We start from the raw sequence: 21,627 nt of genomic DNA, 5'->3' as shown, positions 1-21,627 counted from the left end.
GAGGGCTTGTAGTTAGGTGCCTTTGGGTGGTTCTGACTCATAGAGACCCCATGTACAACAGAATCGAATACTGTCCGGACCTGCACCATCCTCACAATTGTTATGTTTGAGTCCATTGCGGCAGCCACGATCCATCTCCCTGAGGGTCTGCCTCTTTTTCCCTTACCCTCTACTTTACCAAGCAGGATGTCCTTTTCCAGGGTCTGGATCCTCCTGATAATATGTCCAAAGTAAGCAAGACAAAGTCTTGTCATCCTCCTTTCTAAGGAGCATTCTGACTGTACTTCTTCCAAGGCTTGTTTGTACAGGGATTAGGATCCCAGCATGTATTTTGGGGGACACAACCCAATCCATAACAATGATCAAAGGCATGCTGGAGGAAGGCTGTAGGTGGGTAGGTACACAGGAGGATGCAGGTTAAGTCCAGAGCTGACTACACGGGAAGCAGGAAGGCTGCGGGTCTTACTCCTCCATCTTGGATGGGAGAGGAGAGAATGGGCACAAGGATCTGGTGGGAGGATGTTGGCTTAGTTTGGCCAAAAAAAAAAAAAAAAGTGTGGGGGAGGGGTAGTTGGGAGAAAAGGAAGAAAGGAAAAATCTTAGTATGCTCACGGCAGGAGGGCCTGTGGGTTGATGCAACCTAGTGACCGATGGTGGGGAGACAAGGGATCCCAGACACCCAGCCGGGCTTGGGTGCTGGTGCCAGACGACCTGACATAACTTGGAAGGGGTGGGCATTACGGAAACAGTGACAGGCGCACCCCCCCGCCCCCATTTGATATGACAGTCAGGTGGGGCAGGCAAGCGGAGGCCAAGGCAGGAATTCATCAGGGACAAAAGTGTTCTTCTCTCAGGAAATCACAGCAAGGTTTTCTCAACTCTATCTTTTTCCCAAATTTTTGTTCCTGAAGAAAACCTGTGAGTACAAGAACTGTACGTGTTAATTGCCATTATCGATAACCTAAAAGGCTGGAGGTTTTAGCTGAGCTTCTTGGGCTGGGTTACTGAATCTTAGGGAGAGTCATTCATATTCAGGCGGTTGTTGCTGGCTGCCACTGAGTCTATCTTGACTCATAGCAACCCCACAGGACAGAGCAGAACTGCCCCAAAGGGTTTCCAAGGCTGCAATCTGTACCGAAGCAGACTGCCACATCTTTCTCCCACGGAGCGGCTGGTGGGTTTGAACTACCGACCTTCTGGTTACAGCTGAGTTTTTAACCAATGCACCACCAAAAAAAAACAAACCAAACCCGTTGCTGTCAAGTCGATTCCGATTCATAGTAACTCTATAGGACAGAGTAGAACTGCCCCATAGGGTTTCCAAGGAGCTGCTGGTGGATTTGAAGTGTCAAGCTTTTGGCTAGCAGCCGAGCTCTTAACCACTGCACTACCAGGGCTCCTTATAACCAGTTCTGGACTTGGACAGACCAAGAAAAAATAGTGTAAAAAGGTACTCCTAAAATAACCTAGATGTGGTGGGGGTGTTTTCCTTTTAAGAACCAATACCCAACAAGCCCTGGTGGTACAGTGCTCTGCTGCTAACCAAAAGGTTAGTGGTTTGAACCCACCCACCAGCTCCATCGGAGAAAGACCTGGCAGTCTGCTCCTGAAAGGATTACAGCTTTGGAAACCCTACGGGGCAGTCCTACTTTGTCGTGTAGGGTTGCTTCGAGTCAGAATCAACTCGATGGCACCCTACAACAACCAACCCTCCTGCACCAGCTTTTTCACTGAAAGAATAATCTGGCTATACTGTACCTGAGATAAGGGAAACACTAGCTGCCGTAACAAATAAAACCCATTCTCAGTGGCCTAAGAATAAAAGTTTCTGGCCAGGGTGTCATTCAGGGCCTGGGCTCCTTCCGTCTGACTCTTCTCTAGGTCCCTGGAGCTGTTTCTGTTCAATTGGAAGAATGAGGGTTTGCCCGGAAGGTTCCTGTGGGCCAGGCTGGATGGTGGCCTGTATCACTTGCACCCACTTGCCACCAGCCAGGACTGAGTTACATGGCCACATCCCACTGCAAAGGAGGCTGGGAAATACCACATAGTTACGTGATCAGGAAGAAAATGGATTTTGATGAACAAAGCATTTAGTCACAAGTGGTTCCAATTTTCTCCTTTCAAAATTGATCTCCCTCTACTCCTTGTGCTTTTTCACTAGATTGAGCAGGTGGTACGTTGGTACCTGAGATAGGTGAGGTCGCAACACTGGGTTAAGGTCCCTGCCTCTGCTATTAGCCGTGTCACGTAGGCAAGCAAGCAGGCCTCACTGAACCCTTTCTGCAACTGCAGAGTGGCAATGACTCTTAGCTGGCCGAGCTGTTGTTAGCTGCCATCAAGTTGGCCCCCAGCTCACGGCGACCCCATGCACAACGGACTGAAACGCTGCCTGGTGCCCCTGTATCATCCTCATGATTGGTTGGGGGTCATTTTTGGATTTTTGGAAGCAGATCACCAGGTCTTTTTTCCTAGTCCAGATGCGTGGTGGCTGTGTATGAGGTGCCTTGGCCGGAATTGAACCTAGGTCTCCGACACGGAAGGTGAGTAGCCTACCATTGAGGCACCCCTGCCCCTAGCTGACCAGGCTAGAAATAACATACGCACTGAGGGTAGAGAGGCACTCATGGAGAGTAGAGGGGCGCTGGTGGAAGGCAGAGGGGCACTCACAGAAGGCCCTTGCTCACTCCACAAACTCTAGCTAGCCACGTTGGCGTGTTCAGCCTCGTGTCCCACACACTGTCTCAGTACTTCCGACACACTGTCCCCAGGTCTGGGAGGTCTTTGGTCCAGCTGGTTCCTATTCAGCCTTCTGGCCTGGATCAAAGTCACTGCCTCAGGAGGCCTTCCATGGGCCCCAGTCCTCCACCTCCAGGAAGGCTGGTCTCTCTTACTGGATCCCACCCATCCCCACCCCCTTGATGGAACACTATCAGCAGAACTCGGAAATACCTCAGTCCCTAAACTTTGTGTTGTAGAACTGGGATTTCCAATTCCAGGGGAACACAGAAAAAGGCCAGGCATCAAGTTGCTTCCCTTTGGACGCTGCGGGCAGCACGATTCCCACTTGGTCAGTGCTGGCTGAACTCCCATGTTTCAACAGCAATTAAATTAGAAGCAAGAAAACAGACACCTGTTGTCTTAGTTATCTAGTGCTGCTGTAAGAAATACAAGTGGATGGCTTTAATGAACAAATTTATTCTCTCGGTTTAGGAGGCTAGAAGTCTGAATTCAGGGTGCCAGCTCTAGGGGAAGGTTTTCTTTCTCTGTCAGCTCTGGAGGAAGGTCCACGTCTCTTCTGAGCTTCAGCTCCTGGGCAGTCTTCACACGGCTTGGCATCACTCTTCCCCCATCTCTGCTTCTTTAGGCAAAGTGCTTGTCTAATTTCTTTTATATCTCGAAGAGACTGACTCAAGACACACCCTACACTAACCCTGTCTCGTTAATGTAAGAAAGACAACTCATTCCCAAATGGGAGTAAAGCCACAGACTGTGGGGAGGAAACCATAAGCATAGAGGTCAGGATTTTTAACACATATTTTTTGGGGACACAATTCAATCCAAAACACCTGCTAAATGGGTTGCTGGAGCCCCTGGGTGGTGCAAACAGTTAATGTACTTGGCTGATAAATGAAAGGTTGGAGGTTTGAGTCCACCCAGAGGTGCCTTGGAAGAAAGGCCTGGCGATCTCCTTCTGAAAACCCTATGGAGATCAGTGCTACTCTGATACACACGGAGGCACCACCAGTCGGGGTTGACAGCAGCTGGTTAAATGGATGGTCATGCTGTCATCTAGAGGTGTTGTTTAGGGGAGGGATCATTGCTCTATGCACAGATACTTATACTAGGCTTTATTTTTGCTTTATTTAAAGTTTGGTTGGGTACAGAAACACACACACACACTTAACAAGTTAAAATATCCAAATAAAATTTACTGCAACTTTTGTTAGAATTTGTGCTACAAGACGTGTTGCATAGGAAACTATTTTAAAGCCCCTGAGGAAAAATATTCATGGTTTAAGGTGCAACTGGTTTTGTTTCTTCTTTGGGGAGAAGGTGAGAGATGATCTCTGGTGCGAATGACAGTGGAGAGATGAGAAGCAGAATTTAAGCTTATTCCATCTGATGACTGGGGAATTGTACGTGTCCTAGTCTTTGTGGAATAAAATATCTAATTTTTTGGTCAGCCTGCTGGTCTTCAGTTTCTGAATCAGTAGATATGAAACAGTGCTCAGCCCAATAAGAGATTATGCACCGATTATGCGAACTCATTATAAGCTAAGTGACAACATGTTTCAAGAAAGCAGATTTGGAGAATGAGATTCAGGGGTCTCCAGTGGCCCAGCGTCGCTGCAGACAAACACAGCTGAGTCCCTGCACGTCCCTGGGAATCACCTCACTACAGATTTGCCAGATATTTCACCCATCCAGCCTGCTGTTCCCAATTACAGGGGATTTAGTGTCAATGCAGGGAATTTAGCGTCAGCATGCCCACACGTACCCAAGCTGATCTACAACCCTAGAGGTGATAGTTATTAAAACAACACTAAGTCCCTAACTTTACATGGGGAACAATTTGATTTTAAGAAAATGTGCATCCTGCTCGATCATCTTTCTATTGTGCAGAAGATGGTTTTCCCTTATAGTACGTATTTCCAAGGAGACATGGGTATACCAGGAAAGGAAAACAGTTAAATTTCAGATGAAACAAGTGGGGTTTGGCAATTGGCAGCAAGCACCTCCATTGTAAGTATGTGGCATCAAGTCTGAGGCCAACCAGTGTTTAAGAGAGGTGCAAGAAGGGTAGGTGGCCATCAGGCTCTGACTCGGGGTCATCTACCTTGCTCGCAAATGAAATGGCATTGTTCTTCCAATGACCAATTACACCTGTACTGGGGCCACGGATCCAAGTGGAAACGCCACCCCTCCCCCTGTAAAAATGTCAACAACTCTGAGCTGCTTTCTAACCTATTGGCAGGAACATCTTGATGGCACCTAATCACTAATGTTGGAGCTAACTCTGCCCACTAAAGCTCACAAAAGATTCACTTGTGCTGTGGATTATCATTTACTACCATATGAGAAAAAGGTATGAAAGAGAATTAAAATAAGAGGGGAGCTGGGCCTTGGGCATTCTCAGAAAGACAGGCATGAGCAATACTAATTTACTGAAAGCCGCTTTTTCTATTTGATGGACCCTTTCACGAGTACGAACTGGAGAAGGTCCAACACGCGAACAACTGCCTTCCCGTGCTAACTGCTGAAATGCAAAGTGTGGCTGGGAATCAGAAATGCCCCAATGACCTTAAATACATATTTACATCTGTAACATAATTTAAAAAGGTCTTTATACAACATAAAAACCTCAACAGCATCTGCCCACATTAAGTGTTTTTTTTACCTTTATGGTCCATTAAAAAATTAGACAACCTTTTTCATGTGTCTCCCCCCCATACCTTAAAAAAGTGATTTGAAATTTAAACTTATGCTTAACAAATAGAAAGCTATTTGATTGGCAACAACCTGCAGTAGAAAATCCCCTTAGCCTCCTTGGGTGGAGAAGGGCTGAGCATGGCGAGTGCTCGGTCCTGGCTGTCAGTCCAGCCTGCAGTACCCTGACATCGGTCTGTGCAGGTGGCTTTGCCTCCCTCCCTAGCTTCATGGTGACCACGTGGGCACCCACTGCAGAAAGACTGAGAGGGAACCTGCTCATATCACAAAGTCATCGTGGTCTGCAGGGCTGAAGGCAGCTGCTCTCAGAATATCCAGAGAGTTCACCAGGATCAGGGTCCCTGTGAGGTGTTTCCAGCGTTTGGTGATGGGGTTTTTCATCTTGTCCAGGCCGATGTGCAGCTCCTGGATGACATCGCGGTAGCTGTCTCCAATCTGGTGGCTCCAAGTGAGTAGGAAATCATATGCGGGTTTCCACATGGCCTAGATGTCATGCAAAACAGAAGGAAGGAGAGGGGGAATTAGGGATGGTGAAAGACTGGTCCCTTTAGCTCCTTTGGCTGCTACATATGCCACTCTCTAAAGTTTGAAATAGACACACAGAAGAAACAGGTGGAACCATCTCTGACTAGGGCTGACACTGTTTCAGAGGGAAGAAGAATGTTCTGTGTGAGAGCAGGCATTTCGCAAATGCTGCCTGAGTGAACAGAAAGCATTTCTTTTTCCTGACAATCCCTGTAGCATTTTCTGTCTGGGCCAATCATTTAGCAATTTCCTGGATTAATAAAGAACTGCCTCCAACACCAACCAAAAAATACGTGTGTGGTTACATATGTATAATAAACCACATAGGGGGTGCAGTCACTGATACTTTGTAGATAACCAAACACCTCGTGGGATTGGTTTTCTGGGTTTGAAGGAGTAGGACCATAGTCTCATGGGACAACTGGGTCAGTTGCCATAAAAGAGTTCATAAAGTTTATGTTCTACATCCTAGTTTGGTGAGTAGCATCTGGGATCTTATATGCTTGAGAGTGGCCGTCTAAGATACAACTATTGGTCTCTTCACATCTGGAGCAAAGGAGAAAGAAGGAAACCAAAGACATGGAGAAGAAACTAGTCTACAGGACTAACAGTCTACACAAGCCTCATCTACCATGAGACCAGAAGAACTAGATGGTGCCTGGCTACGACTAACAGCTGTTCTGATCAAGGCCACAATAGATGGATCCTGATAGACTGGGAGAAAAATGTGGAGCACAACTCAAATTCTTAAAAAGCCTAGACTTACTGGACCGGTTGAGACTAAAGGAGCCCCTGAGACTATCACCCTGAGATACCCTTTAAATTTTAAACTGAAACTACTCCTGGAGGTCATCTTTCAGCTAAATAACAGACTGGTTCATAAAATGAACAATATCACCTGTGAGTACTGTGCTCCTTTTAAAAACTTCTACAAGAGACCAAGCGGTCAGGTCAACATTTACCCTAAAGCAAAGATGAGAAGGTACAGGGGGCAGGGAAACTAGATGAATGGAAACAGAACAGCCAGAACGGAAATATAAGAATGATGACACACTGTGAAAAATGCAACCAATGTCACTGAACAATCTGTGTAGTCATTGCTAAATGGGAACCTAATTTGCAGTGTAAACTTTCACCAAAAACACAATAAAATACTATTTAAAAATAAGTAAGTAAAAGAACACCCTTTATGCAGCCTTGGAACTTCCTGTTCCCTAGTTCTGGCAAGCCTGAACCATCTTTCAGGAAGCTTACTAAGGTGACCTCCACAAATTAGAAAACAAAGAATCACTGAGCAAGACCCCAACCGCAGCGGCTTTTGCCAACATTATATAACATAAAAAAAACATACCAGGTATTTATCCAACACAGCTCCTGGGGAGAGGCCCGGAGCGGAACTGATGACAATGGGCTCTATTGATGCATTAATCGATGTTACTGAAGGTAATTTAAGATCAGAAAGCAGAAAGGGACAGGCAGTTACGCAGACACTATCCCGTTTTCCATTTCATGGCCTATGGACCTGCCGTCTTCAAAGCCAGGCTCACAACACACAGTCCCAAGAATGATGAAATTCTGCTCACACTTACTAAGACTTACTGTGTGCCAGGCACAGGCTTACATGTTCTGACTCATTTTATCTTCATGATAACATCCTTCTCCCATGGAGCCGCTGGTGGGTTCAAACCACTGACCTTTGGATTACCAGTCAAACACATAGCTACTGCACCATCAGGGCTCCTTCATAATAACGTTACCAAGTAGGTATTTTTATGACTGCGTTGTATCAGTTGGGAGCCCTGGTGGTGCTCAGCTGCTAACCAAAAGGTCAGTGGTTCGAATCCACCAGCCGCTCCAAGGGAGAAAGATGTGGCAGTCTGCTCCTGTAAAGATCGCAGCTTTGGGAACCCTATGGGGCAGTTCTACCCTGTCCTATAGGGTCACCAGGAGCCAGAAATTCACAGCAATGTGCTTGGCTTGGTTTGGTGTACCATTTGAGGAAACTGAGGGATGGAGAGGTTAGGTAACACCCGAAGGCAGTGGAGGCCCGCTTCCTCCCCTGCTCACCTCACTGTCCACCACGCCGTTCCTGTCCCGGTGGGGGGACTCGTATGCATCCATCTGCTGCTTAGAGACCTTGGCGAGCTTTTCAGCCAGCTCCCGCCAGCGCTGTGCCACCTCGACGGCCGTGGTCAGGAGCACGAAGTCCTGGATGAGTCTGACCACCAGCCCCTGGCAGTCCATCTTCAGTAAGGCCTGTGGGGGAAGAAGTAGAGAGTGAGGCGGAAGGGCAGGCAGCCCTCTGGGTTCACCTGGATTTGAGCGCACATATGGTGCAGAACAGGTGACAGACCCTCCCTTGGGCATGAGAACTGTGGGACCTGTGAGTGCCCCCTGAACGCCAGCACTGCTGTGACTTCCAGGGGAAGAGAAGGGACAATCCGCAGGGGGAATGGGGATTACACGGTCCATCCCGCTCCCATTGTAGGACCTGTGAGTATCCCCTGAACCCGATCACTGTCGTGACTCCCAGGGGGAAAAGAAGGGACAATCCGCAAGGGGAATGGGGATTACACGGTCCATCCCGCTCCCATTGTAGGACCTGTGAGTATCCCCTGAACCCGATCACTGTCGTGACTCCCGGGAGAAAAGAAGGGACGATCTGCAGGGAGAATGGGGATTACACAGTCCATCCCGCTCCCACTGTAGGACCTGTGAGTATCCCCTGAACCTGATCGCTGCCGTGACCCCCGGGGGAAGAGAAGGGACGATCTGCAGGGAGAATGGGGGTTACATGGTCCACCCCACCCCCACTCTCACTGGGGCACCTGGAGAGAGGGTGCTGCCCTTTGCCAAGACAGGCAACACGGCACGAGACTCGAGGGGAGGACGTGAGGACGGGCTGGGCATGTTGACTTCGCAATGCCAAAGACACCGGCCAGTTGGCAGAACAGCTGTGACTGCCAGGCTCACATGGGACCTGGGCCTTAGGCTGGGACCTGGGAGGCTGTGGGTTTGGAGACAGAGGCAGGGCGTTGTGTGGAGGGACCGTTCAGGGAGGAGGAGAAAGATCACAGGAAGAAGGTGAAGGCCGAGTCGTGGGTCACGTGGAGAACCACGCTGATCAGACCAGACAATCCCTAGGTGCTGGCTCTTCCCAGGCTGTGAAGTAACAGAAAATACTCAGCTCTCAGCAGGACTGCTCCCTCACCAAAGCTGCAAGAACTTCCTACTGTGCCCTCGTTAGCAGCACTGCGGTTCCTCTGACCATGGAGGGGCTCCGGAGGCAATGAGAGTCCTGGTCCCAACGATGTGGGGCCACCTTGAGACTCCATTTCCCACCCAGAAAGAGGGGCTAGATTCGACAGGCATCGGACACAGGGCTCAATAGCCCATGAGTTCTGCTTGACCCCAGAATAGGGTCAAACCAATATTTCTGGCTGAAAGGAGAAATCCAGTTGGCTGGCACGCAGGCGAGCTGGCCTGCAGGCTGTGGGAGGCAAACAGCTTGTACCAAATGACATGACTGCTGCTGCTGGGTGTCAGGGAAGTGGGTCTGGAGCTATCCATAATTATAAACGAGGCCAAACGTGGTTAGCGGTGGGGCTGGGAACGGGTGGCATCTAAGGGATCAGGATGACCTCAGCCACGGGAGCCTCACTCCCAAAGCCCTCTGCAGCCCGGCACATGCTGATTATACCCCTGCGATGGGAAAAGACGCGGCTTCCTGGGAAAACGGGTCTGAGAGTCACGTCCCAGGGTGAGATCAAAGAGATACTAAAAGAAAAAACAACCACCACAAAACCCAGTTGTCGCTGAGTCGGTTCCAACTCACAGCGACCCCTGGTGTTAGGGTAGAATTGTGCTCCACAGGGTTTTCAGTGGCTGGGGTCTTTTTTTTCAGAAGGAGATGGCCATGCCTTTCCTCTGAAGTGCCTCTGGGTGGATCTGAACCTCCAACCTTTCTGTCAGCAGACGAACACACTAACCATCTGCACCACCCAGAGACTCCAAAGAAAGTGTCTAAGAGTCGGGGAAAAAAAGTCACCGGGACTGGCATTCTTTCTGTCCCTCTGCATAGCATCTACCTGATCACATGTCAGAACCCCAAAGAGAAAGAATGTTTAAGAACAAAACAAAAAAAAGCCAAATTCCGCAAAATGCACAGCTCATGTGAGCGCTCTCTGCCGATTGGTTTGTGAAGGCTGACCTTGAATTAGTCCAAGCCTGCAATCTGCTGGTCTCTTAATTTAAAGAGAGCACGGCTATTCTGGATTGGGTACTCTAACGCACGCGCTGTGTTTATTTCTGGGGGACAGGGGAAGGTTGTGAGGGTCATGAACAATACACCCAGAGATACAGAGGAATGGTGATTTGTTTGTCACCCGCCAAATGCATGAGCCTGGTGGGCGACTCTAAACCTTTAGCCGGTCGCCTTAGCACCTCAATCTCCACAATTTTAAACATTCATCATGGATTAATCTGGGGATGCGATCATGGATTTGAGAGGGTGGCAGGTGGTTATCAATGTAGTTCGCCAGAAGGGAGTTTGAAGATCACTGGGCCTGTTTCTGTTTTTTATAAGCTATTGGAAACCCTGATGGAGTAATGGTTAAGAGCTATGGCTGCTAACTAAAAGGTTGGCAGTTCAAATCCACCAGGTACTCCTTGGAAACCCTATAGGTCAGTTCTACTCTGTCCTTTAGGGTCACTATGAGTTGGAATCGACTCGATGGCAGCGGGTTTGGTAAAAAAAGAAAAAAAAAATATATTTTTTTCTTTCTTTATTCTTAACTAAGCCACGCCTCTCTCCCCCGTCGGTCAGTCTGTCAGTGTGTCCTACTATGGTGGCTTCCTGTTGCCGTGATGCTGGGAGCTATGTCACCAGTATTTCAGCTACCAGCAGGATCACCCACAGTGGACAGGTTTCAGTGGAGCTTCCAGAGGAAGAGAGAGAGTAGGAAGAAAGGCCTGGTGATCTACGTCCAAAAATCAGCCCATGAAAACCCTGTGGGTCGTAACAGTATATTGTCTGATACAGTGCTGGAAGACGCACTCTCTAGGTTGGAAGGCACTCAGAACACACAACGGCTGCAACAGTGGGCTCAAGCATACCGACGAGGATGGCACAGGACTGGGCAGAGCTTTGTTCTGTCGTCCATGGGGTTGCCGTGAGTCAGAGATAACTTGGCAGTAACTAACAACAACAACAGCAACATTCACTGGTCAGGGGCAGGCTTCATTTCCTCCTCAGAGCCCCTCTACAAAGCTGGTTACAGGGTGAGGTGGGCACAGGTAAGCGAGGGGCTCCCACATCTGCTAAGCATCAGAGCCAGGATTTGCTGGCAGGCTGCCTGTCCCCGAGTCCCACCCACTGTGCCTGCTTCACAGAGAAGTAGAAAAGACGCCCACCGACGCCAGGCACCTTGGGGACCCCCACAGCTCAGGATGAGGGTCTTTTGGCACGCAGCCCAGGGGCCTCCCCAATCCTGGAACACCCTGTCCATCTGGAATTCGACTAAATACAACATGGGTCTCGACTGTGTTTCATTTCACCTACTTACACGTTCCAGAAAATGGTCTGCTTCCATCTGAATTTCTACATACTCGAATGAGATTGTTTCTAAAAAACAAATGTCTAATTGTATAACAACGCTCCAATTTTTCAAAAGCCCAGGCTTACTGAACTGGTTGAGACTAGAGGACCCCCTGAGACTACGCCCTGAGATAGCCTTACAATTTTAAGCTGAAACTACCCCTGGAGGTCACCTTTCAGCTAAATAACCGATTGGCTCATAAAATAAACATCACCCGTGAGGACTGTGCTCCTTTAAAGAAAAACACCTATGAGATCAAAGTGTCCACACTTACCCTAAAGCAAAAACTATAAATTAAGGGGAGTGGCAGGGAAAAAGATTAATGGAACCACCAGAACGGAAGTAATGGGAATGTTGACACACTGTGAAAAATGTAACCAATGCCAGTGAACAAGCTGTATGGAAATTGTTAAACGGGAACCTAACTGGCTGTGTAAAACTTTCATTAAAAAAATAATAAAATATTATATATATGTATATAAAAAGTTAAATGTCTACTAGAGAAAAAAAGTGGGCAGGTATATATGCTTGTGTGCTGGGGCGGGAGGGTGTGATGAACTGGGAGAATTTCAGATTTTAGCTTCTTTGGCTTGTTTTACAGCCCCTGACAGACTGAGGCAGGAGGGCTCTCCTCCAGCAGGTTTGCTGCCCTGGGAAGGGATGCAGCTGACCCAGGGTTTGGTAACATGTCCCTCAACGTTCCATCCCGTGAACGCTCCCCACCGCACACAAAACAAACATGCATGTCTGCCCATCCTGTCTCTTGGCTCTGAAGGCGGCCTTGGTTTCCAGGTAACAGAACAAGACCTGCTCCTGATCCAACCCACTCCTGACATGTGTCATTAAATCTGCTCTCTCCCGAGGGGTGCTGAGCTTGGACACAAAGGTCCCCAGAAACGCAAACTGCTCTCCTGGGTCCCCCATTGTAGAAGGGAGACGGCCTGGACCCCGCCCAGGAGCAGGCAACCCTCCTTCCATGGAGGGTGGACTCGTGAAGAGGTTGGCGCTCCTGACACCAGGAGAAAAGGCGGGTTTCACTTACTCACTTCGGGTCCACTTTGGCTTCTTTTACTGAGGCCAGCATTAGTTTCCGTTTTTTACAAAGCTGCCCAAATCATTGAGAGATTTATATACTTTCATAAAGGAAAAAATTGGGGTACCTATCATGTTTTGGTAAAGAGCGCTGGTGGCACAATGGTTAATGCCCTCAGCTGCTAACCGAAAGGTTGGAGGAGATTCGAGTCCATCACGGCACCTCAGAAGAAAGACCCGGCGATGTACTTCCAAAAAATCAGCCGTTAGAAACCCTGCAGAGCACAGCGCTACCCTGACAGCCGTGCTGTCGCCATGAGTCAGAGTCATCGGCACTGGCAGACCGACTTTAATAGAAAAATTCCTGGGGGAAGCTCCAGCTCTGGGGACATTTTCCCCTACAGCTTCTCCCTGAGTTTTACGCACACACAGGCACACACAGCTGTACTAGCCAGCAGCCAACAAAATATCGCACAGTACTGATCCAGCTGGAATTTCTCTAACACGCGTGAACCATGTTTTAAGTCAGGAGTGGCCAAACTTTTTTTTTTGGTAAAGGGGCAGACAGTACTTTTGGTTTTTCGGACCAGGCAGTCTCTGTCACTGTTGAGTTGATTCCGGCTCACGGAGACCTCGTGTGTCAGAGTAGATCTGCTCCACAGGGTTTTTACCCTGTGACCTTTCTAAAGCAGATGGCCAGGTCTGTCTTCCGAGATGCCTCTGGGTTCTAACCACCAACCTTTAGGCTAGTAGTTGAGTGCTTAACTGTTTGTACCAGGCAGGCAAGGGTATGGCCCTATTCCAACAAAACCTCATGTACAAAACAGGTGGCCCCTGGGCCAGAGTTTGCTAACCCCTGTTTTAAGACACAGTCTTAGGAAAATACAATGAAGTATAATTTCCGTTTTTGTAGTATGTTCCGTCCACCCATGCTTCAGTTCCTAACATGTGCAAACACTAAAAGAAAAGGCTCTGGGCTCACAACCACCGCAGTGAGTGAACCCAGCTTGTCTTCTCCACTTCGCACCAACAGCAGCGTGCAACAGGGCCCACCTGCCAGGAACCCCTCCCCTCCCCGCCCCCCGCCCAAACCTGTGGAAACGCAGCGACCTTAGTTACTGCCTCCTCAGGCAAAGGGTGGCTTTTCCCCCATCCACAGCCAACCCCGCCACACCATCCTCTCCAGCCCCCAACTCCCTGTTCTCTTGCTGTTTTTAGCTGCTGTCGAGTCCGGCTGACTCACGGCGACACCACTCACAAGGGAACCAAATGCTGCTGGTCCTGCGCCATCCCCACGATCTGACCGGACCGTGGTGACTCACAGGGTCTTCACTGGCTGATTTTCGGAAGCAGGTCACCAGGTCTTTCTTCCTAGTCCATCTTAGCTGGAAGCTCTGCTAAAACCTGTTCAGCATTCTAGCAACACGCAAACCTCCACTGACAGGTGGCGGCTGCGTATGAGGTACATTGGCTGGGAATCGAACCCAGGTCTCCCGCATGAAAGGTAAGGATTCTACCACTGGCCCACAACTGCACCCCAGTTCTCTGGCTATATTCCTTATTTCCATTAGCTCTCGAGTATCTCCTGTTTCTTCATTCATTCCCCACCTCTAAAATCAACCACCCTCTCTTGGGTAACTCTTTCCCTTTTCTTTCTCATAAAAAAACTTCTCCAAAGGGCTGACAGTGCACCCAACCGTTTCCCTACTTCTCACATCTTGACCGCCTGCTCTTGCTACAGCCATCACAAACGGTCGCCAAATCCAACGGCTCATCTCCTGGTGGCTGCAGCAGCAGCTGTGACGGCTGGCCTCGGCCCTTCTGGAAGCTCTGCCCTTGGCTTTTAAGCACCAAGGGCTGTCGGCAGCCACATCTCCGCTCCTCCTCCCTCTCCGGCCGACTCCCCTTCACACCCCACCATGAGACCTGAGCTCCTGTGTCTTGTTCATGACAATATCCTGAGCCTTGGGACAACTCTCTTGCATGGAAAGCATGCTGCTAACTGAACCAGCACTCTCAGTTCTTAAAACGCTGGGTTCCTCGGGGCTCTGCCTGCTGCCCTCTCCTCCCTCCTCTGACCCCAAAGCCACTCATGTGTGTTCTCACGGGCTGCTGCCGTTCAGAACCACACAGCGGCCTACGGCTCAAGCCTAAGCCTTCTTTTCTTCACTATGGGTTTCCAAAGTTCACAGAACAAAGACACAACATTAATTTTTCACCTGCAGCTTTTGAACACACGCAGGAAATCCTTTCTAAAACCCAGAAAGTATATTAGGCGAATTAAGGGCCTTGCTGTTGTTCTGACTCATGGCGACCCTGTGTGTGCAGAGCAGAACTGCTCCACAGCGTTTTCAAGGCTGTGACTTTTTGGAAGCAGGTTGCCAGGCCTTTCTCCCAAGGCACCTCTGGGTAGATTCAAACCACCTACTTTTCAGCTAGTAGTTGAGCGCTTAACTGTTTTCGCCATACAGGGACCACCCATTAAAGGACTTAAATGCCCTAAAAACAAAGAACATGCTTTGCAGCTTGTTCTCTTCATAAGACAAAACAAAAATCCCTGACATCAAAAACCATGGCTTACCAAAGGGAGCAGGGCATATGTTATTGCTGTCTGTCAATTATGACTCACGGCAATCCTGTAAGACAGAGTAAAACTGCCCCATGGGGTTTTCTAGGCTGTAATCTTTAAGGACCTGGCCCTGGTGGCCAGTGGTTAAGCACTTGGCTGCTAACCAAAAGGTTTGGTGGTTCGAACCCACCAGTGGCTCCTCGGGAAAAAGATGTGGCAGTCTGTTTCAGTAAAGATTGACGTCCTTGGAAACCCTGTAGGGCAGTTCTACTCTGTCCTCTAGGGTCGCTATGAGTCTCAATCGACTTGAGGGCAACAGGATTGGTTTGGTAATCTTTACAGGTGCACACTGTCAGGTCTTTCTTGCTCGGAGCTGTTGGGTGAGTTCAAACCACTGACATTTCTTTGGGTTAGCAGCCAAGCACTTAGCCCTTTTGCCATCAGCAAAGACTCAGTCCTGTCACTTGATGCCGCTTCTGGAACTTTGTATATTTCTGATCATTCTGAGGCCCTGCTCTCCCCAAGGGGCACTTGCTACCATGTACCCAACTGGTGGCTTTTCAGGTCTCTGGAGGGGGCATACAGCTGCACAGAATAGTGTCATGGAAAAATACGGAGCAGCAGGCAAACATACAGGCGTGAGGACGTGGCTCGTAGCAGCAAGGCCTGTAATGGTGAAAACCAGGAAACAATCCAGGGGCTTCCAACAGGCCCCGAGAACTAGACCTGCCTTTCCACGCCGGGGTGATGTGTGCCTAGAGGTCACGTACGTGGAAAGATAGACTATGCCACAGTCCTGATGGCAAAATCCGATTTAATTGAACAATAGCAACAAATTTGGAAACACATGGAGACAGGCTGGAAGGACACACTCCAAACCGTGAACAGAGAGCCCTCTGGGAGACGGGGCTCGAGGAGGGGAGCTTCCACTTTCTGCTTCGGCTCTTCTGTAAAACACCCATTCCCAAAGAAGCGTATGCTGCTCTTACAAACAGGAAAATCAACCAGGACGGTTTTCATTCCAGAACAACCCCGGGATGGACCAAGGCAGCTGTGCAAAGCCCAGTGATCCGGCACTGAAGGTGGGTACCGAGGTGGACATGTGTGAAAACAAACCAGGGGCCCTTCGTGGAGGCCATGGTGAGGCCCCACCGCAGGCCCAGCCACCACCACCCACTGCCTGCCTCCGGGTATGGAGGGCACAGCACGCTGTGAGCCAGAGACGAAGGCTGTAGACAGTGTGCGTCCCCCCCGCCTGTGGTGTTGCGCTCACAGTGTGCAATCAGATGGAGGGTGAATGTCCTAGAGAACCGGTACACTGGCTTGTCGGGGCGTGATCCCAGCTGGGCAGCCTTCCACTGGCCAGTCTCTCACCTCCCACCTCTGCTGGAAAGGAGCTGCCCAGTATTGCTTGAGCAAGAATATCACTAAAAAACCCACTGCCAGGAATCAGTATGAATGCCAGGCCTTCCCCGAGGGCCGCCCGCTACCCTGCAGCGAGGGCACTCAAGGGGGCCGTACTGGCCCGTGACTGAGAGCTCAGGGACGTGGGAGGCAGCATGGTGCAGCGACAAACACGATCGGACCCAGCAGCCGACCTGCTCCAATCACACCTGATTCCTCATCCCGTCCCCTGAAATGCCACCCCCTGCCTGCCAGTCTGTCTACCGTGCTGGCTTCCGTGTTGCTGGGATGCTGGAAGCTATGCCACAGGTATTTCACGTACCAGCAGGGTCACCCATGGTGGACAGGCTTCAGTGGAGCTTCCAGACTATAACAGACTATGAAGAAAGGCCTGGCAATCCACTTCTGAAAATCAGCCAATGAAAACCCTGTGGATCACAGAATATGGCCCAAGAGTTGGGCTCATTCATTTTGGATGCATCATCAGAAAGGACCAACCACTAGAAAAGGACATGATGTTTGGTAAAGCAGAGGATCAACAAAAATGAGGGAAACCCTCCATGAGATGGACTGACACAATGCCTCCAACAACGGACTCAAACATACCAACAACCGTGAAGATGGTGCAGGGCCCTTTGTACATAAGGTCTCCATGAGTCGAAGCCAGTTCGATAGCAACTAACAACAACAAAAGGCTCTGACCCTTACCAAGGCGTACGGAGCAAAGCGCAAGTACTACCCGGCCCAGTTGGCTTCACAGCATTGACCTATACTACCACGGCCCCACAGTCACCCTAGAGCCCCGGCCACCCCACACCTGGGACAGTTTTCCCCATTCCATGCTCCTCCTTGCCCCGGGCCCTGTTGTGCTATGCCCTCCGATCTGACCGTCCTTCTCCACTGGGTGGGCTCCCACTCATCCTTCGAACATCCATTCCCTTCCACTCCTTCCCCACCGCCTGTTTATCTTTCCTTGCCCTCCCATGCACAGTGGGGCCCTTCTCTTTGGGGCCGCTATCACCCTGTCATGTCCTGGACCCCGCTCCCTGAAAGCTCGGCCCCCAGCACCATCCCCAAGCACACAGGTGGCACCCAGGACAAGCTGAGTGGGAATCGAGTAAGCACACCCACTCCCAGCTTTTTTTCCTTGTTCTGTTAGAAGCTGCTGCCATGAACCTCCTACTCAGCTGTCCCTGCTCTGCCTTCGACAATGAAAACCAAAAAAAAAAAAAAAAAGAATACAAACGAACAGAAACTCAAACCCGTTGCCGTTGAGCTCATTCCAACTCATGGCAACCCCATGTGTTACAGAATAGAACTGCTTCCTAGGGTTTTCTTGGCTGTAATCTTTATGGAGGCAGATTGCCAGGCCTTTCTTCCATAGCACTGATGGGTGGGTTTGAACTGCCAATCTTTTTGCAGCCCATTCATCTAATGGAAACCCTGGTGGCATAGTGGTTAAGTGCTATGGCTGCTAACCAAAAGGTCCACCATGCACTCCTTGGAAACTCTATGGGGGCAGTTCTACACTGTCCTACAGGGTCGCCATGAGTTGGAATCGACTCCACGGCAAGGGGTTTGGTTTTTTGGTATTCATCTAATGCCTCCAGCCCACAAGTCCCACCTCTGGCATGGAGATCCCCAAGCAGTTTGTTCAGCGGCATTTAAACACCATTTCCAAAGCAAGCCAGCACTTGAACTCCACAGAATGCAATCTTATCAATGGGGGGTAGGGGGGGTGCGGGAGACCCGGTCTGGCTGTGAAGGGGCCGGGGATGGTGGCATCAGTCCTTGAGGACGTCAAGTGACCTGTGAGTCCTCTGAGATATAACACCTGGCTTCCCCAACTCCTCAGGTGCCCTGGGATAAATCTGCTTGTGGTTTGTGGATGTCTGGCCATTCGCCCAAATTCCCCCGCCCACAGCCCCACAGCGTCTACAGAGAAAGAGGAGGAGACAGCTGCAAAACCAGTTTCACTCTATTACCAAGAGATCTAACCTTGCCTTGGGCAACCTTCCTGCCAAAGTCAAGTTTCATTTCCTCCTCTGGGGAGTCCTGGGTGTCAGAGGAGAGGAGCTAGGGGGCAGAGGGGAGGAACTATTTCTCTCTCACTCACTCACACACACACACACACACACACACACACGCACGCACATGACACCCCCTCCTCACACAAAACTAACCAAGAAAGCCTACTGAAAAATTGGTTCACAGGGAACACTCAAGTTGAGTAAAAAGAGCTGGATGACTTCAGTTGTCTGGAAAGAAAAAGAAAAGAGAAGGAAGGGCTCTGAAAGCCCCTCCTCAGTCGCTGCCTCTCCACAGGTGGCAGGGGGTCACTCCATTGTTCCACATTTCCCCTCTGTCCACTCAAGGTGAACATGTCCAGCTGTAACGACAGACGTTTTGACAGACGTTTCAGGAAAGCCTGGAACTCCTGTTGGGGGACAGTCCCGGTTGAGGGCTGTCCAGGGGATCACAGCCCCCACAGTGTGGAGCTCTGTCCAGGGGGACAGAAGTCATTGCTGAGTGAACCACAGGCAGGACGGGGAGGCTGTGCCACCTCCATTGTTCCCTTCCTCCCAGCTGCAGCAACCTGGCCTCCTCCCACAGAAACTGCTCTCACCAAGGCCCCAGGGCCTGTGGGCTGCCCACCTAACCGCCATGTCCACCCCCAGGCAACCTCAGTTCTGACTCTGCTCTGCTCTGGTGCTTTCTCTCACTGTGTGACCGCCACGCACCGAGGAATCTGTTTCCATCACAGAAGGAAACCTTCGGGCAAGCCCTGCTCCCCTAGACCCAATGCCAGCACCCTGTGAGTGGGCCCAGCTGCTGGGCATTTGTCCCTCTGTCCACCTGGCTGGGGGTGGGGGACATCTAGCTGCATCCCTGTGTCAACCCAAGCATCTTCAGACCCTCAGACAGACAAGGTGGCTCATCCATCCCAAGACGGACTTACACCCAATATGCACGTGAAGGAATGGCAGGTGGCTGGTGGAAGGAAATGGAAAGGCTGTCCAGGGCTGGGGGTACAAGGACGAAAAGTGCACGACAGAGTCACGGCTGTTTTCCCACGGGAACTGAAAGCAGTGACATATCTGAATCAGGAGGATGGGGGGCTGACAGGAGGATGGGGGGCTGACAGGACGGGGGGCTGATAGGATGGGGCTGACAGGAGGATGGGGGCTGACAGGATGGGGGGCTGACAAGAGGATGGGGACTGACAGGAGGATGGGGGGCTGACAGGAGGATGGGGACTGACAGGAGGATGGGGGGCTGACAGGACGGGGGGCTGATAGGATGGGGGCTGACAGGAAGATGGGGGGCTGAAAGGAAGATGGGGGGCTGAAAGGAGGATGGGGCTGGTAGGATGGGGGGCTGATAGGAGGATGGGGGCTGATAGGAGGATGGGGGGCTGACAGGAGGATGGGGGGCTGACAGGACGGGGGGCTGATAGGATGGGGGCTGACAGGAAGATGGGGGGCTGAAAGGAAGATGGGGGGCTGAAAGGAGGATGGGGCTGGTAGGATGGGGGGCTGATAGGAGGATGGGGGCTGATAGGAGGATGGGGGGCTGACAGGAGGATGGGGGGCTGACAGGAGGATGGGGGCTGACAGAAGGATGGGGGGCTGACAGGAAGATGGGGACTGAAAGGAGGATGGGGGCTGGTAGGATGGGGGGCTGATAGGATGGGGGCTGACAGGACTGGGGGTTGACAGGAGGGTGGGGGGCTGGTAGGATGGGGGACTGCCAGGAGGATGGTGGGCTGGTAGGATGGGTGACTGACAGGAGGGTGGTGGGCTGATAGGATGGGGGCTGACGGGAGGATGGGGGGCTGACAGGAGGATGGGGGACGGAGTGGAATCTGCTTGTCACAGAAGGAAGTCGACGGAGCATGTCTACAGGGAGGGATACATCCAGGGACGTCAAGAGAAAGACTTTACTGGCTTCTCCAGGGTAACTATCAGAAACTAGAAGGAGGCTGCCTGTGGACAGGGGCCTGGGCAGAGCCTGAGCAGGCCCGGAATTTACAACAGGCTCAGCAAACGCTCACCAGCTGGCTCCTGGGCGGGATGACGCTGGCCAGTTGGCTCCTTGACAGGATGCTGGCCGTGGGCCAGGGTGTACCTCCTGGTGGGACACCTACTTCCTCCTTTTACTTCTGAAGGTTACAACTCAGTCGTGCTGGCAGAACAAAGGCTGCCCTCACCCCCAACTCAAACAAGAGGGGGAAGAAAAGCCAACATAGGGAGGTGCTAAAAGTCTCAAGTAAGACAAGGAAAGAAAACTCACATCCAGACAACAGCGTTCTTACACTGAGTGTAGGCCCCATTAGGAATCTGAAGAAACTATGCATCTTCTCCCCAGAAACACAAACACAGGTGGTTGGAACACAGGCCCCTGCCATGACCCCCTTCCCCATTGGGCACTCAGGGGTTCACTCACCAACCTTTGAGGGACCCCCAAATTCAGCAAGGAAAGGACACTGAATGACCCTCTCCACAGAGGCCCTTGATTTTTGGGGGCCCTCTAACGACCATGGACTTCCAAAAGAATGAACAAATCTGTCTTAGAAGAAGTACGACCAGAATGTTCCTTAGAAGGAAGGATGGCGAGACTGTCTCACATACTTTGGACATGTTGTCAGGAGGGATCAGTCCCTGGAGGACATCATGCTTGGCAAAGTACAGGGTCAGCAGAAAAGAGGACGACCCTCAAAGAGGTGGCTTGACACAGTGGCAGCAACAATGAGCTCAAGCATAACAACGGTTTTAAGGATGGCGCAGGTCTGGGCAGTGCTTCGTTCTGTTGTGCATAGGGTCGCTATGAGTTGGAACCGACTTGATGGCGCCTAACAACAACAACAACGACAACGATCACAAGAGCCCTGGTGGTGCAGTGGTTAAGCGCTCAGCTGCTAACCAAAAGGTCAGCAGTTTGAATCCACCAGCTGCTCCTTGGAAAGCCTACTGGGGCAGTTCTACTCTGTTCTATGGGGTCACTAGGAGTTGGAATCGATGCCAACGGGTTGAGTTTGGTTTGTATGCATCA

At 50.6% G+C, this 21,627-nt stretch overlaps 1 protein-coding gene across 7 annotated transcripts in view; it reads right to left on the bottom strand.

The window, feature by feature from the left end:
• Positions 1-3,147: 3,147 nt before the first annotated feature.
• The window catches only part of SH3BP4 (SH3 domain binding protein 4), a 122,299-nt gene continuing 103,819 nt past the window's right edge, over positions 3,148-21,627 (bottom strand). For all 7 annotated transcript variants that reach the window (XM_049888506.1, XM_049888505.1, XM_049888509.1 and 4 more), the window contains 2 exons: positions 8,041-8,229; positions 3,148-5,931 (listed from right to left, as the gene is read on the bottom strand). In XM_049888506.1, coding sequence (XP_049744463.1) covers positions 5,707-5,931; positions 8,041-8,229 — 414 coding nt within the window. In that variant the 3' untranslated portion in view covers positions 3,148-5,706. The remainder of the gene's footprint in view (positions 5,932-8,040; positions 8,230-21,627) is intronic.

Source organism: Elephas maximus, chromosome 6 (assembly GCF_024166365.1).
Source record: "Elephas maximus indicus isolate mEleMax1 chromosome 6, mEleMax1 primary haplotype, whole genome shotgun sequence".
NCBI classification, from domain to species: Eukaryota; Metazoa; Chordata; class Mammalia; order Proboscidea; family Elephantidae; genus Elephas; species Elephas maximus.
Note: the sequence above shows the minus strand (reverse complement) of the source record. Positions and strands in the feature narration are given on the sequence as shown.